The sequence below is a fragment of the Zootoca vivipara genome, chromosome 1 (genome assembly GCF_965207765.1).
Source record: "Zootoca vivipara chromosome 1, rZooViv2.hap1.1, whole genome shotgun sequence".
NCBI lineage: Eukaryota > Metazoa > Chordata > Lepidosauria > Squamata > Lacertidae > Zootoca > Zootoca vivipara.
Genome location: NC_142582.1, coordinates 8,234,600 through 8,262,595, shown reverse-complemented (window position 1 = coordinate 8,262,595; position 27,996 = coordinate 8,234,600). Strand labels below are relative to the sequence as shown.

Here is a 27,996-nt window from a genome sequence, read left to right as displayed (position 1 = left end):
TCTCTCTCTCTCTCTCTCTCTCTCTCTCTCTCTCTCTCTCTCTCTCTCTCTCTCTCCTCCGCTCAGTGATGTGCAGTTTCCCATACAAGCATTGCATCCCCCTTGAGGTCCCAGATTACAGTAGTCTAATCCGGAAAGTGTGGCTCGATGACAGCCAAGGCACACCCAAGGGAGAGAGGCGGCAATAACCAATTTCGGTTTCCCCCTCACCCTCACTGCAGCCCTTTGACACTTCTAATTAATATACTTGCAAGCCAAAGGAGAATTAGGTTCTTTGCAAAAAAACCAAACCAGCATCAACCCTCAAAAACAACTTTTTTAAAAAACCTCCCCTTTCCCCACATCCTGGATTCCTGCTAGCCATGATCGGGTATTGTAAATCACTGCAGCTCCTGTCATGCTTTTAATACTGGCGCTTAGCAGAAGCACGGATTCTTCTAGTCACCATGTTGTAAAATAAAGGGCCGAGACCCTTTGAAGTCAAATCAAACCCTCAAAGGACCGGCTCCAATGTCCTTGCGCTTCTTGATGTGTAATTGCAGACAGAAAAACCACACACACACACATAGAGAGAGAGAGAGTGAGTAAGGTAGGAGTTTGCCTGGAATGGGCTGGCATCCATCAGTCTATACTTTCAAATATGAGGTTCTTATCCTCTTGTTGTTTCTCCTCTATCAAAGTCTCTCCTGCTGCAGAAGGCGTTTTTCTCTGAGTCGCGAACTCTCGGCATCGTGCTCTTACATGCTTTCCTCCCCTAGCACTTTATGATTCTTCAGAACTGCTTGAAATGACAGCCGCCGAGCTCAGATAAGAGGCCGGCCCACATATTGGGTAAGTGGAATAAGGGGCGCCGTCTTGGGCCCCAACACACAGTGGGTGCCCAGCGTCTGCAGGCACTGCGCTGCACTGTAATGACATCATGGCAGCATGGCGCACATGCTGCGATGCCGCGGTGGCAACTAAACTGGGGCCTGCACCTCTGCCGTTGGGCCCCGCGGCGGAGGTGCAGGCCGCAATCTAGTTGAGCCTACAGCAAAAAAAAAATGTGGGTGCCAGGGCCCCTGGAGGTGGTACTGGTCAGTGGGATTCTTGTCCCTTGTCCCAGACTTCTAAGGAGTGCCATGCTGTCAGCTGGGTGGCACTGCTGCCCTTGCCATCCGTTACATTCCCAGGATGCTTTGCCAGTATTTGGGGGGGGCAGGGGAAAGAAAGGTTATATGTGGTTGCTAGGAAACTACGATAGACAAGCCAATTCTCCAGCTCTCAGCAAACGACTGATTTTTAGCTCAAACTGCTGCCCTCCCCTTCTATCTTCCATTTCCTATCTTCCATTTCCTTGCAGGGTCAGGCCAATACATTTTGCTGCCTGAGGTGGAGCAGAAAATGGCGCCCCCCCCAACCCTAATCCAAGGTGCAAATTATCCATGGCGGGTCAAGTTATTTTGGGACCTGAGGCACAAAATTCTACAAAAACATCTCCCCTTCCCTGGCGGTAAAAACGCAATAAGAACAACTGTTATTTCTAAAATTTGCAGTTCTTTCACGGCGCCCAAAATCAAGTTGCTTCCTCGCTCCGCCTAATGGGAGGCCTGGCCCCGATTTCTTGGCACACTTGCCGTTGCCTGCACACATGATCTCCTGCTGAAACCCTTTTTTAATGTGTGGGACCTGAACATTTAGGCGGGTTGTGAGCTAAGCAATTGGGAGGAGCGATAGTGCTCCAGACAGAACTGAATCTTTGGGTGGTGTTGAGGTTCTGGGCCCAATGCCACTTTTGTCATATTTTGAAACGTTTGTGGCTCTTGAGGAAAAGGCCAATGTGGTGGCCTCCAGACGTTGATGGATTCCAATTCTAATCTGCGCCAGCCTACCTTCTGAGCTCCGCCCTTGTAGTGCCTTTCCCCTTGTTGGCACTGGCGGCCATGGGCAGCATTGAAAAGGCCAGGAGAGCAACACATCCTCACCTGCCTAGGCCTGCTGGCTACTGCATTGGTACCTTGGTCCTCAAACTCCTTGGTGCTCAAACAACTTGGAACCCAAACACTGCAAACCCGGAAGTAGGCGCTCCAGTTTGCAAACTTTTTTGGAAACCGAACGTCCTCCGTTTTCAGTTTTAGGCTTCCGTTTTGAGTGCCACACTTCCGTTTTGAGTGTTACGCCGAGGTCTGCCTGTTTTTGCTACAGTGGTGCCTCCGGTTACGAACTTAATTTGTTCTGGAGGTCCGTTCTTAAGCTGAAACCATTCTTATCCTGAGGCATGCTTTCGCTAATGGGGGTTCCCGCTGCGTGCATGCGCACCTCTGACACGCAATTTCCACTCGCATCCTGGGGCAAAGTTCGCTTTCAGGAGCTTGTTGCCCGAAGCGTTTGCAAGGAGGACAGCATGTAACCAGAGGTATTACTGTACTTACTTTGCATTCTTTTGTTTTTCTGGTTCTTTTTTGTTTTTGTGACTGTGTGGAACCCAATTCACAAATTACTGGTAATCAACCCAGCTATTTATTGATTGATTGATTGATTGTGTGATTGCAGTACATTGTTTCTTGCTTTCATTTTATGGATCACTGGTCTCGTTAGATAGTAAAATTCATATTAAATTGCTGTTTTAGGGGTTGTTTTTAAAAGTTTGGAACGGATTAATCCATTGTGCATTACTTTCTATGGGAGCCTTAGTTCTGGAAAGTTTGCTTTCGGAATGGACTTCCGGAACGGATTAAGTTTGAGAACCAAGGTACCACTGTACTGATCAGAGATTTCTGGGCAAGGCAGTGTTAAAAACTCAGATATCTAAGCTAGGTGCCTTGGACCAGGGTTGCAGTCGCCAAAACAGAATGCCTAGTTGCCGTTTTGGGGCCGAACGAAAGTCGTATTTTTCAGTACGACTTTTGGGTTCCTGAAATTCATTCCGATTGTGCAGATAAAAGATGATGGATAGAATTCTATAGGAAGCGTTGCTAGCGTGTGGAAACAGTCAAGATCGGAGGACCCCAGCCCACGCACCTCCAGAGGGTGGAGACGTGAATCGCCATCCTGGCCCCTGGGCATCTTCGCTCGGTCGCAAGTGGCCGAGAGCCAGGTGCAAAATGCGCCTGGCGAATTTTGGGCACTGGGCCCAAGGGACTAGATGCCCCAGCCTGGTTGTGCAGCAGTTTGCAATCGTTTTCAGAAGTAGTTGCAGTGATAATGGCATTTGTTGTCGTTTAGTCGTGTCTGACTCTTCGTGACCCCATGGACCATAGCATGCCAGACACTCCTGTCTTCCACTGCCTCCCGCAGTTTGGTCAAACTCAAGTTCGTAGCTTCGAGAACACTGTCCAACCATCTCGTCCTCTGTCGTCCCCTTCTCCTTGTGCCCTCCATCTTTCCCAACATCAGGGTCTTTTCCAGGGAGTCTTCTCTTCTCATGAGGTGGCCAAAGTATTAATGGCATTAATACTTTAATGGCATTACCCAGATCTTAAAGATCTACCGTATCTCCATGGTCGGTTGCCACAAACGTTTGAACCAATATGCATCCACTGACTTAGGAGTAAGTCCCATTGAGTTCAGCGGGACTTACTTCTGAGTAAACATGTTATAAGATCGCCTGGTAAGATAAATCCTGGAGGCAGGAGTTCACCCCCCAAACAACCATTGAGGAACGATGGAGAGAGGTTTGTGAACGTGCATCCATGGATGAGCATTAAGGCCCTTCCTCTTCCCGGCTCCCTTTTCGTCCTGATTTTCCTATTTCCTTCCTGTTAACTGCGAGTTTCCTCAGTGGGAAGCGGTGTGTTTAAGGCAGAATGTGTAATAAACTCTGCTGTGGCATTGAGGCTCCGAGCAATAGCTGAATTGGAGAAAGTCATCATAAAAGACAAAATAGCTCTCTGCCCAGCAAGGCTCTTAATAAGCCGTTCTCCTCCTGTGTCTCCACAGAAAAGCCCCAATCTCTTCCAGCAGAGTTGGGGGTGGGGGATGGGGAAAGCAAAGATGGCTGTAGGGAACATCTCCATGGTGGCACATTAGCACATCGCTGGACAGCCTCCTGCCAAATGCTCAATGGAAAAAGTTGCTGATCCTCCCATTATAGCAATTCTCACATTCTCAGAGTCTTGGGTTTTTTGTTTTGACATGCCAGTGTTTCTGAGTAGCACAGCAGCGGATAATTCTGGGCTTGGAGCAGAGAGATCTGGGTTCAAATCAGTGCTCAAGACATGAGGTTTGTTGGGCTATTCCAGGCATCCCCAAACTGCGGCCCTCCAGATGTTTTGGCCTACAACTCCCATGATCCGTAGCTAACAGGACCAGTGGTCAGGGATGATGGGAATTGTAGTCCAAAACATCTGGAGGGCTAAAGTTTGGGGGTGCCTGGGCTATTCCAAATATCAACACGGGCTGCCCCGTGTACGCCACCTTGACTTCCTTGAGAGAGGGTGGGATACGCCTGTGATGAATAAGAACAGAGCCACGCTATAATAGGCGAGGTTTTCAAAAACCCAACAATGCCTAAACCTTCAAGGATTATCGTAGAGTTGGAAGGGACCCCAAGGGTCATCTAGTCCAACCCCCTGAAATGCAGGAATTGTGCAGACATGGGATGGCGTGCACACCTAGAATACTGTTGGCACACAACAACTGTTTACTAGTGGGGGGGATTGGGCCAAAGAAACCAGGTTCAGAAAAATCTTGCTTTCTTCCCTGTATGCTTCTAGCTCTCATGGTGGTCAGGTTCAGTGGGCAGAGTGCAAAATTGCTTCTAGTAGCTCCTGCCAACCTAGCAGTTCAAAAGCACGTCAAAATGCAAGTAGATAAATAGGAACCGCTACAGCGGGAAGGTAAACTGCGTTTCCGTGTGCTGCTCTGGTTCGCCAGAAGTGGCTTTGTCATGCTGGCCACATGACCTGGAAGCTGTACGCCGGCTCCCTCGGCCAATAAAGCGAGATGAGCGCGCAACCCCAGAGTCGGTCACGACTGGACCTAATGGTCAGGGGTCCCTTTACCTTTACCTTTATGTGTGCTACTGCTTCTCCAATTGGCTGATTCAGACTTTATTATATTTTGGGGTATGTTATGTTTCTTAGGCATGGACACTTGCAGCGGGTCCTTTTTGGATGGCATGAGTGTGTCTGGAATTAAAAGTTATGGCGGATGTATGCGCGTAGCTGAAAAGCAGGCACTCCACATTCTCTCTCTCTCTTGTAAAAAATGTGTGACATGGCAACATGGTCTGGTGAGTTTCTCCACCCCCACAAGAGAAGAGAGAGGAATTAGTGTGGCCACTATGGAACAGCCAAAAGTCCACTGCAAAATGTGCTTCTAGCCTGCAATAAATCCCAAAACAGCAGCCCAAAGCCCTGTTTCCACAGATGTCGTGGGATCATTCGAACAGTTGCACAGTGCACCTGCACCAGCCACAGCTGATGTGTTGCCAGCACATGTAATTTGTACTCACGCATCCGTATCAAAGTACCAAACGTGCAGTGTGTATTGGCCCATACTTGTGAAGTGGGCCATCTGCTATGGAGTTTAAATCCTCAGACCTAGAAGTCGTTACAAAGCAAGTTCATGTAGATTAAGCGAGTCAATTCAAGGCAGGTATATTTGCATACATTATATAGAGTTTTATAGTTTGTTTCAAGCATGGTATCTCAGCTTCCTTGGCAAAGGATTCATGTTTCCTTTGGAAAGTGCACTTATATTGGCACAGCCTCGGTACATTGTTGTATATACTGAACTGGAGTTGATCCAGGATCCAGGAGCTTCATCCTGTGCTTGCAAACCTTGACAATGTGCAACCCTAAAGCATATGGCAGAATCATATGTTAAAAGTTGAACAAAGACAGGAGGGGCTTCTTAGTAGAATTCACGTTTCTCTCGAATTGGGATCAACGTTGCTGATTAGACTGTTGGCATTACCTGCCCAGATGTTGTGGTTCTGGACTGGAGGAACGAGCAAACTTTGGTGGGACAGTATTTCTTGATGAGAATCATAGCATTGTAGAGTTAGAAGGGACCCTGAGAATCATCTAGTCTAGGGGTCAGCAAACTTTTTCAGCGGGGGGCCAGTCCACTGTCCCTCAGACCTTGTGGGGGGCCGGACTATTTTTTTTGGGGGGGGATGAACGAATTCCAATGCCCCACAAATAACCCAGAGATGCATTTTAAATAAAAGGACACATTCTACTCATGTAAAAGCATGCTGATTCCTAGACCATCTGCGGCCGGATTAAGAAGGCTATTGGGCCGGATCTGGCCCGCGGGCCTTAGTTTGCCTACCCACGATATAGTCCAGGCATCCCCAAACTTCAGCCCTCCAGATGTTTTGGACTACAGTTCCCATCATCCCTGACCACTGGTCCTGTTAGCTAGGGATAATGGGAATTGTAGGCTAAAACATCTGGAGGGCCGCAGTTTGGGGATGCCTGATCTAGTCCAACCCTCTGCAATGCAAGAATATGCAGAAGTTCTGGACATGGAATATTGGGAAGAATCAGGTCCTTGTTATGAGTCAGTCCAGGATCTATAGAAAGTGCTGCTTATAATATTGAAAGGTAAAGGGGCCCCTGACCATCAGGTCCAGTCGTGTCCGACCCTGGGGTTGCGGCGCTCATCTCGCTCTATAGGCCGAGGGAGCCGGCGTTTGTCTGCAGACAGCTTCCAGGTCATGTGGCCAGCATGACAAAGCTGCTTCTGGCAAACCAGAGTAGCGCACGGAAACGCCATTTACCTTCCCGCCGGAGCGGTCCCTATTTATCTACTTGCACTTTGATGTGCTTTCGAACTGCTAGGTCGGCAGGAGCTGGGACCGAACAACGGGCGCTCACCCCGTTGCAGGGATTTGAACCGCCAACCTTCTGATCAGCAAGCCCTAGGCTCTGTGGTTTAACCCACAGCGCAAACTGCTTTTATTCCAGGGGTGGAGAACCTTTGACGCTCCAGATGTTATTCAACTTTTCCAAGCCCTCAATATCCCTGGCCACTGACTGGTGGCTGGAGCTGATGGGAGTTGGAGCCCAGTAACACACGGAGGAACGCATTTCCCCCATCCCTGCCTTAACACCATTCAGAGTCTCCAGCTTCATTATTTATTGCACCTTCCAGCTGATGCTGATGTCCACACCTGTGTCTTAGTAAGCCAGGACAAGTCATGTGGAAATAGTGACATGCCTGCTCTTTTTAGAGAAGTGATGTGTGACGCCTCGACTGCCTCGGAAGTTTTGCTGAGCGCCCCAGCGCAAAGGTGTAACACTCTAAATGCAAACTTAATTGAGCAACGCGATCCTGAGCGTGTTTAATCCAAGGTCAGTCCCATTTTGTTCAGCTAGCATTTCCGATCGCACCGTCAAGATAACCTATAACCCAGCTGCAGGCCACAAAGGGCACCGAGAAGCTTATCTCAGCATGGGGAGAAGAGATTATAATTAGCACAGCATCATAATAGCAGCAAAGAATAAATTTGTATGTGGCTTCGATTGTGTCTTTTCGCAAGAGAATCGCAGGTGAACACAAAATGAAGGAGATTTCATTTGCTGTTTCTGAACTGTCCATTTCTATTGCACACCTGAGATTGTATCCAAAGTCCCACTGAGTAATGCGTCCCATGAGGGCAAGCGGACTTCCCTCCTCCCCACCCCCCAAAAATCTGTTCTATGGGTTTCCCCCAACCCACTGGAGCAAATTTTAGGAGAGCAACAGCACCCACACTGGTGAATCTATATGTAGGTAAGCTCTAAGAGCTGAAATTGTGCAAGGCATCAGAGCTGCTCTGTGTTAAGGCAGAACCAATGATTGATGGTGTTGATACAAATTGTAATTCCAGAACTATCAGCAATGGCCCCAGAATTGCATTTGCAGTAATGCTTGGGCAATAGTGGACACAAATACAAATTAACACTTACGGAATCACATGTCCTATTGGAATTACATTTGTTTATGATATTAGATGACAGGTAATGATGTTAGCGTAGGTGGCATTGTGGGTAACTGAGGATGTGAAATCATATCAGTTACATTTGTTAAAAAGCAAAATGTGAATATTAAAAGATAAATTATGGGTTATCTCGCTAGCATCCTGCAAATGGCTTTACGCCATTGACTTCCGTAATGGGCAAGCTACACATTATACACAAGTTTATCGAGCTGCACAACTTTCTAAAAATTTGGTGAAAAGTAGCTTGGAAGAAGGAAAATTTAAGAGTGTAGAAGCGGGAGAATACTTAACTCTTTCTCTGCCTTGGTTCCCCCCCCCCCAACTGCAAATTACACTTCCCAGTAGCTTCAAAGGGAGGTTCAAAAGGCTTGCTTGTTGTTGCAAGCGCATGGATGGAACTCTCCACAGAGTTGAGAAATTGGGGAGAGATTTGGAGAACAAAAATGGCTTTTGGGGAGGTGGGGCAGAAGGGGAAAGTATTCCTCTACTCCACTATTCTAAATTCCACCCTTCCGCAATTTGGCTTTTTTATTTAAAAAGCATATGGCCATTGAAACCTTCTTGCACAGGTTCACACCTAAGATTGCAGGTAGCAGGTGTGCTTTGTAGATGGAGCCAGTGAGAAGTTTCAAGCAGTGAAAGGTGTCCGTAGCTGAAGTTTGCAAGACCTCGTGTGTGTGTGTGTGTGTGTGTGTGTGTGTGTGTGTCTGTGTGGAGGCACTCACACTTGTCTGAACAACAAGAAATTCCAAATACAGTATGCCGATGCGTCAACATAGAGGGCCAGAATTATGTTTGATGAGGCCCTAAGCTACTGAAGGTAATGGGGCCCTTTATATGTCCAGCTGTCCTTTGTCAACAACAAATTGTTGCTGTCTTTTGTGTTGAATATATGCTATGTGGTAATTTATGGACCTAATAGGTATCTAAAGCCATTTGCACATTTAGAATGTAGGCACCCTATATATAGAAAGGAGCAATCCAGTGATATTTTAAAGAGCAGGCTAGCAGGCGGGGACCATGACTTACCGGTACATCATAGGAGCCTACACAACACAAAACACTGTTGCTGTATGTAGGTTTCATTTTATTTGTTTTTTTATCTTATATTTTGGAAATGTACATCCAGTTTTTTTCCCTTTACATTTTTTTTGGGGGGGGGGAAGAGAGTGGGCCCCTAAGCTATACAGTGGAACCTCGGTCTACGAACACCTCGGTTTACGAATTTTCGGGTTAGGATTAATTCACTTTCCATTACTTTCAATGGGAAAGTTTGCTTCAGTTTATGAACGCTTCAGTTTATGAACAGACTTCCGGAACCAATTACACCCATGCTTCGGGTTAAGTACGCTTCAGGTTGAGTACTCTGCAGACCCGTCTGGAACGGATTAATCCACTTTCCATTACTTTCAATGGGAAAGTTCGCTTCAGTTTATGAACGCTTCAGGTTGAGTACTCTGCAGACCCGTCTGGAACAGATTAATCCACTTTCCATTACTTTCAATGGGAAAGTTCGCTTCAGTTTATGAACGCTTCAGTTTATGAACAGACTTCCGGAAGCAATTGTGTTCATAAACCGAGGTACCACTGTAGCTTGTTTAGCTTATATGTAAATATGTAAAATAAATGTAAGGCTACTATACATAGCCTTACAGATGTAGGGTTAAAGATAAAATGAACTCCCTTCAAAGAGTTGGAAGGGGACCCAAGGGTCATCTAGTCCAACCCCATGCAATGTAAGAATCTCAAGTATGCATGACAGATGACCACCCGATCTCTGTTTAAAAACCTTCAAGGAGTCTACCACCTTCCGTGGGAGTCCCTGTTCCACCACCGAACAGCTCTTTCTGTCAAAAAGTTATTCCTGATGTTGAGTTCGAATCTCCTTTGTCGTAGCTTGAAGCCATTGGTTCAGGTCCTGCTCTCCGGAACAGGAGCAAACAGGCTTGCTCCCTCATTGGTAAATAATCCCTCCCAGGATTAAAATTCTTTCTCAGATCTGGGAGGAAGATGAATTTCCCTTGTTGATATTATTCTTAATCATATTTGTACTCCATCCATTGGTATGACGTATGCTGGGTGATTTGGGGCCAATCTCACCTCGAAAGTTTATGTAAACATCGTGAAGTTTGGGATGAGAACGAATACATTCATAAGCATGCCCAAGTCTCTGTAAGACTGGGATATTAAATTCGTAAGAAAATGCGGCTTGTGCTTTTTTTTTTAAGTGTTCTTTTTATCTTTGTTTTGGAAAAGAAGATTTAAGTTGATTCCTGTTCTTGAAAGCTTCCAGGAAAAATAAAGCCATATGCTGAGGTTTCAGGGAGTTCATTTTCACCCCCTGCTATCCTGTGCTATAAAATGAATATATTATACCCCTTCCTAGATTGCCTTAGGAAGTGGTCAAACGGCCACATTTTTGTTCTGAGGCTCCTCTCCTTTGCTTTAAGCCCAGACATGGCATTTATGAGGTTGTCTTGTGACAAACTGAAGTCATTTTGAATAAAACAGAATCCCACTTCAGACTGGAAGGAAAGGAACACCCTTTAAAATCAGCTTAGCTGTGTCCCTAGCATGAAATTAAGTTAAAAATCTGTCTGAAGGATTTATTAGCACTGCGGGTTAGATTTCTAGTTTGTAAGCTGCTAATGGAAAGTTGTGTTTCTATATATGCTGCCTTGCATTCTGATTTGGTTACGAAAGGCCTGTGACTTTGTGACAGTGCTAAAGTGTAACATGTTTGGGAGTATTTCTTTATTTATCCCCCCCCAAAAAAATGTTATTAATTTGTTTCAGGAGTCTCTTAAAACCTACCCCACAGCTCAAATTAAACCAGCGCGACACGTCTCTTAAAAATGACCTTTGCCATCAAGCCTGAAACTGTATTTTCTCTACCTTATTAGTGACTCCTGTCTTGGATGTCATTCTTTGATAAATTACTTTCATAAGCGCTGTTGTTTAAATCAGAGGATGTCAAATTTACATTATTCGATTCCTGTTCATGCCTCTAGGCTGCAACTCTCTGTTGGGATTTTGTCTCTGTGATCTTTAGAATATTTTTGCCTCTGATACTTCTAAGTGAATATACGAAAACCTAGATCACCAGTTCCTGCATCTTGTCAGAGGCATCGCGGGAGCCTCCTTAGAACAAGGCAAATGATTTATTTAGTATTTAGTTTAATAAAGGGAATGTGGCTAATTCACCCCGAGATTCCCTGCCTTGGTGAACAACCCCAAGATGGCCTTGTTGAAATCAAAAGTCTTCAGAAAATCGCTTCCAGAGGGGTAGCTGCATTTGCCTGTTTACTTTCTATTTAATTAATTTAGCGATTTTGTTGTTTAGTCGTTTAGTCGTGTCCGACTCTTCGTGACCCCATGGACCAGAGCACGCCAGGCACTCCTGTCTTGCACTGCCTCCCGCAGTTTGGTCAAACTCATGTTCATAGCTTCGAGAACACTGTCCAACCATCTTGTCCTCTGACGTCCCCTTCTCCTAGTGCCCTCAATCTTTCCCAACATCAGGGTCTTTTCCAAGGATTCTTCTCTTCTCATGAGGTGGCCAAAGTATTGGAGCCTCAGCTTCACGATCTGTCCTTCCAGGGAGCTGTCCTTCCCTTCATGGATCAATGCCTTGTCGTGGCGAAGGGGCTTGAATAACTCAGAGAAGCTATGAGCTATGCCATGCAGGGCCACCCAAGATGGACAGGTCATAGTGATCCACCTGGAGAAGGAACTGGCAAGCCATTCCAGTATCCCTGCCAAGAAAACTCCAATTTAGCGATAACAACAACAATAATTTTATTATTTATACCCTGCCCGCCCGGCTGGGTTGCCCCAGTCACTCAGGGCAGTTTCCAAAAACATAATATAACATCATACATCAAAAACAGGGCTGCCTTCAGATGTCTTCTAAAAGTTGCGCAGTTCTTTATCTCCTTGACATCTGATGGGAGGGGGCCACTGCCGAGAAGGCCCTCTGCCTGGTTCCCTGTAGCTTAGTTCCTTTTATATCTCGCCATTCTTCCATCAAGGAATTCAAGGCAAGTGTGTATCTATGGGATGGATCCTATCCAAACGGAATAGGCACTCCCAGGCCCGCTTCACCTTTGCAGAGTAGCTGCCACCTGTCTCTTCAGATTTCGTTGTACCCTGTCCGCTGCAGCAAAAACAGTAGAGGAGTTTTGCGGCACCTTAAAGGCCAGCAAGTTCATGGTGTCATCTGTTTATGTGGACCAGAGCACACTTTATGGGTGTTCATCCTTAGTTGACAGGTCATCTACATAACGCTCTATCACATACAGACAGGGAGAAAACTAGTACAGTCGTAGCTTGGTTGTCGAACGCCTCGGGAGTCGAACGTTTCAGCTCCTGAACAATCGAAACCCGGAAGTGAGTGTTCCGGTTTTTGAACTTTTTTTGGAAGCCAAATGTCCGGTGCGGCTTCTGATTGGCTGCAGGAACTTCCTGCAGCCAATCAGAACCTGCGCTTTGGTTTCCGAACGTTTTGGAAGTTGAATGGACTTCCGGAACGGATTCCGTTTGACTTCCGAGGTACGACTGTGCTAGAGGAAGAGAACTCTGCATGCGTCTGAGGAAGGAGTCATTATTCCGCAACAAACTTGCTAACTCTTTAAGCTGCTAGTTATCTTGAAAAAAGACCCCTTCCCACGTTACGGGTTTAGCACATCTCTTCAGTAACACTTGAATGATATTTGCATCTCGGAAAGTTGTGGCTTCCAGGGGGCATGTGCTGCCTGTGTGGGTTCATACCTCCAAATGCCCTCCAGGCATGGAAAAGTCGGTGGTCAAGCCGCATCTTTGCTGTGACATACGAATTGCCCATGAGCCAATAGGTGCTTAAGTGCCGTGCAGAACAGTGCTGAGGGATTGAGATTTTAAGCTACTGATTCACAGAGCTTTAAGCACACTTCTATGCATCTGTGATTTCTGAGCTATGGTAGGAAAGTTTATGGTTTGCACAAGGGAAGGGCGCTGGAAGCCCTGGTCCCTTCCCAGTCTCACCGCCAGCCTAGAGAGAGTTGAAAACACTGTGCTTTTCTTTTCTTTTCTCTTCTTTTTGCAAGAGGCACTCAGCCTTAACTGGATGAAGTCTATAGTGAGCTATAAATGGACCCACACGTGCTGGTGGAGAAAAAGCTGCCTTCGGGAAATCTTCCCGCTCTGCACTGAATTGCGATGAGCAGAAAATCTCCCTTTTTGCTCGGGAGGCAAGCAGGAGCTGAGTGTGAACCCGAATGTGCGTGGCATTTAGAAAAGAGTAAATAAGGAATTCAGCTTAAGGGGTTGGAGCTCTGGCTGCTCAGAAATTCTGCTTTCTCTACTTTTTCTCCCTTTACAATTACACCCCGAGCGTTTGGACAGAGAGCATCCTCCGTAGCCTGTATTTCTCGCCATAATTTCTAGGAGAGGTTTATGGGGGAGGGTCTTATTCCAAGATTTAAACCAATGTATTGTAAATCTTAATTGCACATTTGGCTATTGTTTCTTTTCTTTTAGGTTGGCTGGTATGTGCATTTTATGGAAACACCTGGGATCTGCATCTCTAGCACCACACCTGGGCAATGCTTTGCTGTTTAACAGATGCTCTCCAGTTAGTTGAAAGGAGCTTTAAATCCATTATCCAATTCACCCTGCTCCAAAACAACAACACAAAAATAATCTAGTCGTTTTATGTCTCCAATTACTGGGAGCCCTTTCAAGTAAGGCTGTGAGACACAAGGGAAAATACTGTCTATTCAATAGGTATTTGTCTTGTGCATGTTAACAGTATTTTTGAATGTGTGTGATTTTTGCTGGGGGTTTTAATGTGGAAATGCACCAAGAATGTGCTAGTTTTCCAATCTAGTAGGAAAAGAAAACCCATTCACATAGCTGCCAATTCACCCGTATTCCCCGGGAAACCCCCGTTTTTCCAGCTGTCCCCAGCCGAAAAAATGGATTTTTTTGTTTTCCCCCGGTTTATTCTGGCGCGGCAGCCATTTTGGAACTGGGCGGAGCATGCTCAGAAGCGACTTTTGATGCTGCTTTGCCCAGTTCCAAAATGGCTGCAGCGCTACTTCCGGTCCAGTCCCTTATTTCTCAGGCCGGAACTTGGCAGGTATGCATTCATTTTAGAAGTGCTGCTAATCCAATGCAATCTCTTCTTTTTCCCCTTCTCTCTTTTTGCATAGGATTCTGTATTGGTTGTTTGTTAACATTGGTTATAAATGTTTTGTGTTTTAACAAGTTTTAACAAGTTCTATAACTTTGGGAGTTGGTACGTCTGGAGGAAAAGAAAAACAACTTCTCTTCAAATCACTTAGAATATATTTGCTCTAAGAAACACATGGCTGACTTGTGGAGCAGATGAGCAGATGAGCCAGACCATTTTGTTTTGCACTTAAAAGCACTCTTAGCTTTCAGACCAGATGGCACAGGGTGACTCAGGCACACAGGGAGTTACAGAGAATCTCATTGGAGGTTGGCCACATCCACAAGGAGTCTTGCATGCCTGTGGTATCTTCTCCCGAAACCCTGTGGTCATGACAGTGCAAAGTCTGCCCTGGCCTTGCATTCCTAGGTGCCCTGATAGAAGCTCTGCTTTGAATGTGATTCCCATCTGTGAGAGTCTGACTGTGGCTGATGAGCTTTGGCTAGCTATTGTCTTCATGTCCCATGTATGTCGCCTACAGGGCTGATCTGCCAGATATCTTTCCCAGGTATCCGGAAACTTGAAGGACTTCTGTGTCCACCTGGGACCAAAGTGAAAATGCTCATTTCAGAAGCTGCCAGGTTCACGGGTTCCTTTGGCAAAGTGCCATTTGTACGTCCTTCCTGTGTGGATTTGTTGACGATTGCTTTATGTGGTGGCAGTGGCAGTGGTAGGAATCCAGAATGTTCCAGAATGCTGTGGTTTTTGGGAGGCATTGAGGGAAGTTTTAAATGGCAGCTCATAGCCAACCGTTGCTGGAGACCCTTGGCAGGAATCAGTGCTGCTGAGCCCGGCCAAGTCACTGGGGGCCCTGTGCTTCCCAGGCTACCCATGTTTTTAAAATGGGTAGAACATGGAGGCCCCATCCGTCACGGATAAGAGCACGTCAGTTGTCAGGATCAATGTCCATCAGTTAATGGATCTTGTGTAGCAAGATCCTGGAGCCATGAGCAATGGCTTCTGTTGCTTCTCAGAGGAGACCAAACTGGGGTAGAAGTATCCAAGGTCTGACTCTGTAAAGGACAACACCATACGGTCTCTGCCTCTTGTTTTGCACCCTGTTAAAAAATGGGATCACACTTCACTGCGAGATTCATGTTTCAGTACAGGCTCAATGCAGTCAATGGTCCTTTATATAATGGTTCAATCCAGTCCTGCGCTGATGCATTGTAGAGAGGGCCATTCTTTGGTCCAACATCAGCATGGAATCTGGGGAAGTGGGGTGGGTGGACAGAATGCTCTAATACCGTGCATAAGACTGCTTTTTTTTTTTTAATTCTGAAATCATGTTCAAAATTAGGGGTCATCTTATACATGGGTAGTGCATTGTGGGGCCGTGGGATAGGTTGCTGCCATGAGCTGGAGATTGCTATTGGTGGCTGCTGCAATAGCTGATGTTGATTGGCTGTCGCTGTGGCAATTGGGCGGTCGATTTGCTTCTTTTTACGGTGATGGGACAGAGGATAGGTTGCTACGGCGACACACGCGGGTGGCATTGCCGGTCCAAAAATAGCTCAACAACTCTTGCCCCACCCCCCAAAGCTCAACAACTGTGGGCAATCCTCCCCCAAAAAGCTCAACAATTCTGTGGAATCCCCCCCCCCAAAAAAAGCTCAACAACTTTGGGAAATCACCCCCCGTTCTTAATTTTGAGTCACCCAAAATAGGGGGCGTGTTATACATGGGGGCGTGTTGTACACGGAAATGTATGGTATTTCCTGAAATTCCCAGGATACAAGTGTGAAACACAGCAGAACATACATCTGCAAAACTATATGCACATTGTCCTCTTCCCACGATGGAATGTGCATCTGATCCACTCTTGACCCTAGTCCGTATGATTTAATTCCAACTCTCATCATTCCTCACCGTTGGTAGTGCTCACTGGGGCCGATGGGAGTCGCTCTTAACAGCCTGTGGAAAGTGCCATCTTGGCTGCTATTGACTTAGTTGCTTAGCAGTAGGAAATGCTTTTTCTCTCTCCCCATGCCCACTCCACCCTATAATAAGTTGGTACGGGATAAATTTCGAGCAATTTAGCTCCTCCAGAAACCTTGCCTGAATTGTTAGGCAGCGTGAGCCTTCGACTCTTCTCTTTCTTGTTCTCTTTCTTGTCCTCAAATAACCCTAGCCATCTGGGCATTACAAGAGAGAGTTTCACAAGTTTGATGGAATGTATGGGTTCAAATATATATGTTTTAATGAAAGGTGTGACACCCAGAAATATGTACAGATTTGTGATAGTTAAAATGTAAGCTTTTTAGGTTGCAGGAGGCTTGAGAAGTGTTGAAGGGAATACTGCTAAGGTCACTTAGGGGAAGGAGTATGCCCTTCGAAGCAGTTTGCATATTTTACTCATTAGATCATCTAACACAGATTTGTTATTCACTAACATACCAAAATCTTTTATTCACGCCATGAAGGGGGGGCGGTTTGAAAGTTCTTTCAAAAATGCTTTAGGTAGCCGGAACACTCTTTTGTTAAAGCATGCGCAGAAGAGGCGCTCTAGTTGTGGAATTTTCGGGGTGCGAACAGCACCCCAAAATGGATTAAGTCCGCAACTAGAGGTACCACTGTAAAAGGCCAGAATTAAAATGCCCTGTCTCCCATTTTCCATACTTTTTAAGTAACTTCGCTGCGGGAAGGGCGAGAGAGTTAATGAGGTGGTTAGAGCATGGATGGCTAAAATTTTGGGCCAAGGGCCGCATTGACCTGTGGTCAGCCTTTCTGGGGCTGAAGGGTGAAAGTGACTATGACCAAAGTGCAAATGTTGGCATGGCCCAAGACCATCCTATTGTTGGGGAGAGTGAAGAAAGGCCATAGCTTAGTGGTAGGGTAAGCTATGAACATGTTTGGTCCCTGGTATCCCAGGTAGGTGGGATGCAGTGGCTCTTGTAGTCTAAACCACTGAGCCTCATGGCCTTGCCGATCGGAAGGTCGGTGGTTCGAATCCGCGCGGCGGGGTGAACTCCTGTTGCTTTGTCCCAGCTCCTGCCAACCTAGCAGTTCGAAAGCATGCCAGTGCAAGTAGATAAATAGGTACCGCTGTGGCGGGAAGGTAAATGGCGTTTCCATGCACTCTGGTTTCCGTCACGGGGTCCGTTGCGCCAGAAGCAATTTAGTCATGCTGGCCACATGACCCAGAAAGCTGTCTGTGGACAAACGCTGGCTCCCTTGGCCTGGAAGCGAGATGAACGCCACAACCCCATAGTCGCCTTTGTCTGGACTTAACCATCCAGGCGTCCTTACCTTTTTACCTTTACCTATCCCAGTTAGGCAGGAACCCAGGTGGCGCTGTGGGCTAAACCGCTGAGCCTAGGGCTTGCTGATCAGAAGGTCGGCGGTTCGAATCCCTGTGATGGGGTGAGCTCCCGTTGCTTGGTCCCAGCTCCTGCCAACTTAGCAGTTCGAAACCACGTCAAAATGCAAGTAGATAAATAGGAACCACTATAGCGGAAGGTAAACGGCGTTTCCATGTGCTGCTCTGGTTCGCCAGAAGCGGCTTTGTCATGTTGGCCACATGACCTGGAAGCTATACGCCGGCTCCCTCGGCCAATAATGCGAGATGATCGCGCAACTCCAGAGTCAGTCACGACTGGACCCAATGGTCAGGGGTCCCTTTACCTTTACCTTTATCCCAGTTAGGGGCCAGGAGAGTCTCCCAGTCTTAAACCATGGAGAGCCACTGACAGTGAGTGCAGGTAATATAGAGCAATGATCTGATGCAGCATAAACAGCTGCCTCACGCAACAGATGATGTCAGACTCCCCAAGTGCCTCTATTTTCCATGGATACCCCTGGATTTATGGAAGCCGTTCTGGTTTCTAACCTGACCACGGAATGTTTTGCTTCTCCTTAAATGTCCCTATTTTCATCAGAGAAAGGAAGGAGGGCATGGAGTTATGCGACCCCTGAGCCAAGGAAGATAAGTAATTATGCAATCTTTAAAAGACCTCTGAAGGCAGCCCTATATGGGGAAGGTTTTTTTTTAAAAAATGTTTAATGTTTTTATATATGTTGGAAGCCACCTAGAGAGGCTGGGCCCAACCCCCTTGCATGCAGGCAACAAAACATCATGGGCCAGCCCTATGTGCTCTCCTTATAAAAGTGTGGTTTCACTTCCCCATGTAGTTACATCGTAACATCATGCGTTCCTTCCGCCACACGATTGACTGTTGTTTTTGGGGAATGCCTGATTTCGCAACGTCATGTTATGAGTAAGTGACACTCTGTGTCACAAGGAGAGGGGAGAATGCTTTTTTCTTTCTTTCTCCCAGCAGGTAGCCACCCCATGTCTGCTGAAAGCTGGAACACACTCTCAATTATGGAGATGGTAATAAAATAAAATAAACCAGGCATTGGCAAACTTGGCCCTCCAGCTGTTTTGGGACTACAACTCCCATCATCCATAGCTAACAGGACCAGTGCTCAGGGATGATGGGAGTTGTAGTCCCAAAACAGCTGGAGGGCCGAGTTTGCCAATGCCTGAACTAAACAATGCAGAGTCCTGTATATTCTATTTATGGTGACCATTGCCTCTGGGCTTTGCTGAGTCCTTTCTCAGGGCACCTAGGTCATCAGGTTCATTTGCCTTGAGCAGATCCTGGAATTTGACACGCACCCCCAAACTTTCCCAACACACACCAGCTGGTCGCATGTACAACTACAGGTGTTGAGGCGCCAATGGAGCCCTCTTCAAACAGTGCATCTTTAGAGGTACGGTATATCAAATATTATCAAATATTGTTAGGACCCAGGTGGCGCTATGGTCTGAACCACAGAGTCTAGGGCTTGCTGATCAGAAGTAAAACGGTTCAAATCCCTGCAACGGGGTGAGCTCCTGTTGCTCGGTCCCAGCTCCTGCCCACCTAGCAGTTCAAAAGCACATCAAAGTGCAAGTAGATAAATAGGTACCGCTCCGGCGGGAAGCTAAACGGCGTTTCCGTGCGCTGCTCTGGTTTGCCAGAAGCAGCTTTGTCATGCTGGCCACATGACCCGGAAGCTGTCTGCAGACAAACGCCGGCTCCCTCGGCCTATAGAGCGAGATGAGCGCCACAACCCCAGAGTCGGACACGACTGGACCTGATGGTCAGGGGCCCCTTTACCTTTTACCTATATCAAATATGGTTTTAAGTACGGGCCACAACTGGTTTCCATGAGGGTTTTATTCCCTGACTCTGTGTGTGTCAGTGTAGTGTGTCAGTATAAGGCCTCGGTCCAATATACCTGAAGGAGCGTCTCCACCCCATCATTTAGCCCAGGCACTGAGGTCCAGTGCCGAGGGCCTTCTGGCGGTTCCCTCACTGCGAGAAGCAAAGCTACAGGGAACCAGGCAGAGGGTCTTTTTGGTAGTGGCACCCGCCCTGTGGAATGCCCTCCCATTAGATGTCAAAGAAGTAAATAACTACCTGACATTTCGAAGACATCTGAAGGCAGCCCTGTTCAGGAAAGTTTTTAATGTGTGACATGTTAATGTATTTTAAATCTTTGTTGGAAGTTGCCCAGAGTGGCTGAGGAAACCCAGCCAGATTGGCGGGGTACAAATAATAAATTATTATTATTATTATTATTATTATTATTATTATTATTATTATTATTATTATTTAATTATGCCCCCTTTTCTAACCACTTCTGGGTTGCAGCGATGCACACGGTCACACATTTTTTTTGAATGTGTGCAAAGAGGGAATTGCCTATATAACTAAAAATGTAAACTTTGAATGCAGCAATCGTGTTGTTTGTGGTCATGACTAGAGATGGAAGGGTCTGTCATTTTGGCGCTCTCCATTTCTCGTTTTTCCAAACATAAATTCAATTTTCAATTTGTAAGTTTTTTTTTGTTTTTTTAAAAAAACTCACGTTTTAGGAATTTCTTCCAATCACACATTTTATATGCAGTTTTGACTAATGTGCACATTTTTGCAGGGAAATTTATTTAATCGAATGCTATTTTTTATTTATTTCATTTCTACACCACTTTATGTTTTCACCAATATATCCATTTTTACCCCCACTTTCCCTTAATGTATGCATTTTTGTAACATTGGTTTGAGAACTGCATAAGAACATTCACATTACTGCGGATTCAAAGGAGAGCTGTGTTTCAGTTTACATATGGTTTCAGAAAATGTGGATTTCGTAGATTCAGTTTTAAATGAGACCTGAACTGAATTCCTCCCCCATTTCTAGCGCATACTGCCGGTATTATACAGATATGCTTCTCAATGAGTCAAGATTTATTGCCTATGCTTGTTGAGGGTATAATCTTGAATAACCTTTTGTGGAATGTCTGAAATCACCCTAAATGATGGATCTTGAATTCTTATAGCCCAGTACTGAAGGAAGCCATCGGAATTGCTTAGGAATAAGTGGCTTGAAGTTTCAGGCTGACCTGTGACAGGGAAGATACTTTTCAGACTTACTTTTTCATATTCTAAGAGTACTGTACGTGGGAATCCTGTTATGACCTTGTGAGGGATGATGAAGCGTTGAAAGTGCAAACATGTTTTCTTTGCCTGAAGACTTTGCCCTGTTCCAAGCAAAACACCATACGTTGTGTGAATGTTTTTCTTGGAAGGCTTTCTTTCTTGTGCAAATAGAAAGTGATTGTTTTTACGAGGAGGGTTGCAAACGTGTGTACAGGACAGAGGTGTAAATTGCATATACATCTGCCTCCGTGGAGTTAGCTGAAAGATGGGCGTGTAGCTTTCCTGCGCGAAATCTAAACTGACACGCAGGCACGCTCATGTGCTTTGCTTTCCAAGGGAAGGGAAGAGATTTTAGTAAGAACGGTGGGTTTGTATAAGAACGTTTCTGTGTTGAGAAAGTTCTCTCTGTGGAACAAAACCAGATGTTTTTATAAGTTCTCAGCACTTAAATACTTTCTTGTGATTTCTGTAGAATTAATCTCCACCCCTGTCCTGAAAGGGGAAAGTCGCATCAATTTTTTTTAATTTAATTTTTGCAATGGCATGTGAAGAGGAGAAAGTATTCAAACAACCAAGTGTTTTAGAACAAAGCAACACACACACACACACACACACACACACACACACACACACACACGCAAAGGAAGGCTGACTTTATTTGTGAAAGATAAAAATAGTCATTTCTGGGATAGGAAGCGATGACTCCCTGGCGAGGCGGACAGAAGGAGGGACCCTCCTGAGATGAGGTTTCCTGTTGCCATTGTTCCCTTTCACAGCTTCTGTACAAAGCGGGGAGTCTTTCTCTTAAGAAGGAGGGTGATTTTTTTTCTCCTAGAGATCTGCCTTGCAGGGATGGAGATGGGGGGTGGGGGTGGAGAGCGAAGCAGTTCCTAAAGTTTAAAGAGCTTTTCAGGCCCTGCTGGCTCGCTTTCCTGAGGCTGTTGGCGTCTGACTTTGCTATTCTCCTTGGTCTCGCCATGGCATGCGGGACGTTGACTCCAGGGTCGCCGGTTCCCTGCCAGCTTTTAGCAGAGGAGCATACAAATTGGAAAATTACACCCTCTGCAGCTTGAGAGCCAGCTGGCACCTCCCTGTTGGGTTACACCTGGAAGGGCCAGAAGATCCCTATTGAGTGAAGTCAGCGTGTGGCTCGGAAGCCAGCGGAGGTGTTTTCTCTGAAACCGCACTGGTTTCAGAAACACCCCTTTCTGGTATTCAGGGGAGAGTGCCCAGGCAAAAAAAAAAAAAAAAACACCACCATTTGGTTTTGCTTGCAACCTGGGGTGGATTTGAGGTGGGGGGGGGGCAGAGGCAGCGTGAAGAGAAAGGGAGCTTGGGCTACCACTGTTCAGAAGTGGGGTGATTTGCAAGCAGCTAATTATCTCCGATATCTCTTGCCATTGTGTTAGAAGCGGTGTAATTGTTAATCTGTGCCAAGGAGCAGGCTCCCTCCTGTGCGTTGTCACTAAGTAGAGGATTGTGCTCAGCCATTAAAGGCGATGGCCTGATTTGGTTATGTGATTTAGTAGGCAGCTTAGTTTCTTCCTCCAAAGGCCCGGCCACAAGAAAGTTGGAGAGGTTTGTGGGGGCCAGAGCCCATCTTTTCCTTTCCCCTCTTGAATCTCGACCCCGTCTGCACCAGACCCTGCAAACGCTGGAGGCAATCACTCTCTCAGGTGTTTTTTTTTGGGGGGGGGGAGTGAAATGGCACCTATAGGGAAGAACGTTCCCCACCCCCACCCCCGGTCCTCCTATTGAGAGGTGGCTGCTGAGAAGTAATATATAATTCACAAGGCCATGCTGTTTCACGCAGATGGTGATATTCAAGCATGACTGACGTTAAGAGGAGCAAAATCTCTGAAGCCTTTCTTTTCTTCACCCTTTCTCCTTCCTCTCCTCGCTGCGGTCTGCTGAAGCTCTCGACGTTAAAAATTGCCCAAACCTGGGCACTTCAAGCACTGCATAATTGCACAGTAGCTTCTGCTAGTCTCCAATTTCAGCCGTCTATCCAGCCGAAGCGACGTTTCTTCCCCCCCCCCGAAATATATATATATTTCATCCTCATTTTGTGTCTGAAGGGCCATGAGGTCACCCGATGCATTTGGGTAATCAGAGGTTTGGGAAAGTGGGAGTATTATTTTTGCAGGGCTGTGTTGGGAAAGCAGAATGCAGGGAACATGCAATTAAGCTTTTCTTGGTGCTCCTTGTTTTAAAATATATTCCTTATTCTAGAATGCTGCGTCTTTGTGGAACTAGAGCAGTTGCCAGAGAGAGAAGGATTGGGTGGGAAAGGCATAGCTCATAAGCAGTGTTAGAAATTGAGATAGGGAAGCTGGAGCTAAGTAAACCTGGGCTATGGGCACAACAACAGAATGTCTAGGCCAGGCATCCCCAAACTGTGGCCCTCCAGATGTTTTGGCCTACAACTCCCATGATCCCTAGCTAACAGGACCAGTGGTTGGGGAAGATGACATCTGGTGGGAGGGTGTTCCATGGGGCGGGTGCCACCACCGAGAAGGCCCTCTGCCTGGTTCCCTGTAAATTCGCTTCTCGCAGTGAGGGAACCGCTGGACCTCAGTGTCTGGGCTGAATGATGGGGTGGAGACGCTCCTTCAGGTATACTGGGCTGAGGCCGTTGAGGGCTTTCAAAGTCAGCATCAACACTTTGAATTGTGCTCGGAAACTTAGATCGCTCTCAACTCTTAGGTGACTGTATTTCTCAAGGACCACCTAGGCAGACTTTCCATTATCCCCAGCCATGAAGGCCTACCATGGAAGTAGGAAGACCAAGGACTGTCTCCTTCGTAATCCCCAACAGGTTGCTTACAAGGGCCTGTTGGCGGCTGTGGTGCAGTCAAGACCTCGTGGAAACAAAACCAACCTGCCATACAGATGGACGTTCTGTGGGAAAAGGGAGAGATTGTTGGGATTCTTTAGTATGTTATCAATTGTGTATATGATGCAGATTCCCTCCCCCATCCCTTAGCCAGTAATGAAATAGTAAATCAGATTTGTGGCATTCGTAAGATGAAATGTTTACTTGAAGATGAAATCGCCCTCCTGGGTCTTTGCTATAACCAAGGGCTGAAAGTGCTTTGCTCGCTCGAGATGTAATTGTTACCAGGCTATTTTGTGGGCCTGCACCACAGAAACCACCACCGTTGATTATTGCCGTCTTTTAATTCCAACTGCTTAGCTTGGCTTGAAACGTTGGAGGAGGCAGGGAGGAGATGGAGGCAAAGCCAAGAGGGAGAGGGAGATTTGGAAAGGAGGCAGATACGGGTGTGCAAACTCAGTCTTGTGGTTGGAACAGAAACGAGGGATGCCGTAATGCGATCTGGAAGCCATTTTTTAAAAAAAGTTGTGCCAGAAGCTTCCTGTGTGGGCCCACCTACGTGAGACATCTCACAGACAAAGCCCTAATGTTGGACGGGGCAGGTGCTGCTTTGCAAAGGGCCACCATGGTGGTTTAGCCATTGCTTGGATTGCTTCTCAATCGGTTCAAAGTTTTCAGGGTTTAGACGAACTGTTTGTCTCAAACCACACATGATTATTCAGCAGGTGGAGAACCTGCATTTCTTGTTCCATTCAGGCCTATGCCTGGCCTTAGAAATGGAACAGGCCAATATTATTTGGTAGAATTGGCAAGAGCCGTAGGTCTGTAATGGTCGTTGGAGTGTTGGACTAGAAGTAGGGAGGATCTGAATTTATTTCCCCATTTGACCAGGATGTTAATGGTGTAAACGTTGACCTAACATACCTAGTGGGACCCAGGTTGCGCTGTGGGTTAAACCACAGAGTCTAGGGCTTGCTGATCAGAAGGTCGGCGGTTCGAATCCCTGCAACGGGGTGAGCACCTGTTGCTCGGTCCCAGCTCCTGCCAACCTAGCAGTTCGAAAGCATGTCAAAGTGCAAGTAGATAAATAGGGACCGCTCCGGCGGGAAGGTAAACGGCGTTTCCGTGCGCTGCTCTGGTTCGCCAGAAGCGGCTTTGTCATGCTGGCCGCATGACCCGGAAGCTGTCTGCGGACAAACACCGGCTCCCTCGGCCTATAGAGCGAGATGAGCGCCGCAACCCCAGAGTCGGACATGACTGGACCTGATGGTCAGGGGCCCCTTTACCTTTAACATACCTAGTGGTATTTTCTTGAGGGTAAAATGGGGAGCCCTGTAAACAGTAATGCATTCTTTGAAGAAATGGGGGGGGGGATGAAATCCATTTGGGCCTCGTTCTTTCTCTCGCTGTGTGTGTTTTAAAAGGAAGACTGTTCAATCCGTGCTGATCACATTGCTGTAATTGTTATGACGTTAAAAAAAACTAATCACATGGCATTTTGCAATCCTTCTATAGAAATTTATTTGTCCTCCCATCTTGCATCTTCAAGCATTTAGATCGGGGTGACTAAATCCTGGCCTAGGGGCCTGATCCGGCTCCTCAAACATTCCCCCCCTCCTGGCCCAACAATTTGGGCAATGGCAAAAAGAAAAATTCTGAGAGGAAGCCTAGTCCTCTTGGGGGGATCAGTTCCCTGATGGGGATGGGGGATTGCATTCTCAGACATTAGGTCGATCATTTGAGGGGAGGCTGGACCTGCACAGAGAAGCTAAAGAAGGGAGACTGGGTTTCCTGAGCCATGTCCTAGCCATGGGTGCTTGTGAGAGTACAGAGTGGCCGCATCCAGCCCTGGCAGGTGGTCTGCAGGCGGTTGGCCGAGGAAGAAGGTTAGCCACTCCTGATGTAGACTCTTCGGTGCTAGGAAACCAATGGGGGAGAGGGGATCCCTTTCTTAAGCAAATGGCAGCACGGAAGCATGGAAGCGACTGCTATGTGGGGGGTACCCAATTATGTGCTCCCACATAACTCAGGGAAGGGAGCAGGCAGGTGCTGGAGTTCGGAAGACAGGGACAGGCATCAAACTTACATCGGTTGGCCTAGCTTCTTTACATGATTGTCCCGGTTTTTGCAAAGGATGGGATTCTCCTTCGCATTTTCCAACGGCCGCACTGAGCTTGGATCTAGCAATGTTTGTGAGGTGCTGTTAGGGTAACAATGGAAAAATGCCACAGGAATGCTTGTAAAAGAGCTAGCGGAAGGGAGGATGTAAAGGCAGTTCACTCTATTTCCAAATAATCCGATGTCTGTTCTCTCTCTTTTTAAAACAAAACAGTAGTTTGGGCCCATTTATAGCTGTTCTCTCCCCCCCTCCCCCTTTTCTGGTCTGTCTGAGCAGCGGTATGTGTTTGTGTGTGGTGTGTTGTAATCGCCTTCCAACGTCCAGTGATTTGTTTTTGTACTTGGGAGATTTACGTGGTTGTAATATACATGTCTGTTATTAAAAAAAAACACCACTTTTTTTTTAAATGCGGCCCAGAACCTAGGCATCTGCTGGTACAAACCCAGAGGAATAAGCCATAAATGTGTTTGAAATTCAGTGCCTGTTCTTACGTTAGGTTTTGTTTTCGATTTGTTTGCAGCGCAACCATGTGGGGGCCGCCTGAATTCCAAAGATGCTGGCTATGTGACTTCACCTGGGTACCCGCAAGACTACCCCTCCCACCAGAACTGTGAGTGGATCATTTACGCTCCGGAGCCCAACCAGAAGATTTTCCTGAACTTCAACCCTCACTTTGAAATTGAGAAACATGACTGCAAGTAAGAGATTAACCCTACCTCCTCTTTCTCATCTCTCTTTACTCTCCCCACCACCGCTCACCACACACACACACACACACACACACACACACACACACACACACACAATTGCTGATGGGAGTTTTTTTGCTGCCTTTAATTTTTAATCTTGCACTACAAGGAGTACTGTGCTACTCATAAAAACTGGAGTAAACGTGTGTGTGTGTGAGGTTGGAACCGAAATGCGAGTTGCCTGTAATATATCACATATGGTGCACTATTAATACGCACAAGGGTGTCTGATGAGCCATTATTATACCTCATCAGCCTCTTCCTCAACTCACGCTCAAGCTGTTGACTCCAGCGGTGCATTTACAACCCAGGATTGCATTTCTGCTCTGGAGTAGGATGGAGATTGAAGAGAAATGCGTGGGACCGCATCCTGCGTTCAGAAATTCCGGCGTCCCTTAAACGCTCCTTTTTTGCTTTTGTCCAACTAAGCACTTGTGTCTAGAAGGCCTCAAATTGCCCACGTTCGGTTAACGTTATTGGTACTTCCAGTTTTCTCATGGCTGGGAACCGGCTGTTCAACAGATGTCGGAAAGGAGAAGCCACTTTCTTCTGAGCTGCAGGGAAATTTAAGCGGCTCAGGATAGAGCAGGAGTGGGGAAGCATTTGCCTCTCCAGATGTTGCTGAACAACCACTCCCATCTGCCCTAGCAATCATGGTCGTTGGTTAGAGATGATGGGAGTTCAGCAGTCTCTGGTGTTGCCCGCAGCTGATATAAAATCTCATCTTAGCAAGGACCCCATTTTGGTTGGAAGCCCTATTGCTGAAGCATGGTGTTTGTTTGTTTGTTTGTTTGTTTGTTTGTTTAAAAATATATACTGTAGGGGACCCAGGTGGCGCTGTGGGTTAAACCACTGAGCCTAGGGCTTGCTGATCAGAAGGTCGGCGGTTCGAATCCCTGTGACAGGGTGAGCTCCCGTTGCTCGGTCCCAGCTCCTGCCAACCTAGCAGTTCGAAAGCACGTCAAAATGCAAGTAGATAAATAGGAACCGCTACAGCGGGAAGGTAAACGGCGTTTCCATGTGCTGCTCTGGTTTGCCAGAAGCGGCTTTGTCATGCTGGACCTGGAAGCTATACGCCGGCTCCCTCGGCCAATAATGTGAGATGAGCGCGCAACCCCATAGTTGGTCACGACTGGACCTAATGGTCAGGGGTCCCTTTACCTTTACCTAGAGGTACCACTGTGCTCTGATCCTAAGCAGGGATTCAGGAGTAAATCCTGTGGAGTCACTTGTTGCTAATGCTGGGCGAGATGCCGTCTTCCTATCTGACTGGCAGGGTCCCTCCAGGGACTCCAGCAGAGGTCTTTCCCATCACTTGTTACTGGAGATGAACCTGCATGTGGACCCTGTACTCCACCACTGAAAGTAGGAGCTCTACCCACAACAGGGTCTCTTGATCTAGATCAGGCATCCCCAAACTCGGCCCTCCAGATGTTTTGGGGACTACAACTCCCATCATCCCTAGCTAACAGGACCAGTGGTCAGGGATGATGGGAGTTGTAGTCCCAAAACATCTGGAGCGCCGAGTTTGGGGGTGTCTGATCTAGATGGACAGTTGTTTGGGGGTGTCTGATCTAGATGGACAGTTGTAAGGTGGGGTGAGACCCCAATCCCCATAGTGATAGAGAGTGCTGAATGTGTTGCTTTGATATTGCAACTACAGGCCATAGATTAATGCATACTGTTCGCTGTATTTAACTCCCACGACCCCAGCACAGATGTTCTCAGTGGTTTGTAGCAG

At 46.7% G+C, this 27,996-nt stretch overlaps 1 protein-coding gene across 2 annotated transcripts in view; it reads left to right on the top strand.

The window, feature by feature from the left end:
* The window catches only part of NRP2 (neuropilin 2), a 214,894-nt gene that overhangs the window by 17,750 nt on the left and 169,148 nt on the right, over positions 1-27,996 (top strand). For both annotated transcript variants that reach the window (XM_035137736.3, XM_035137744.3), the window contains exon 2: positions 26,027-26,204. In XM_035137736.3, coding sequence (XP_034993627.3) covers positions 26,027-26,204 — 178 coding nt within the window. The remainder of the gene's footprint in view (positions 1-26,026; positions 26,205-27,996) is intronic.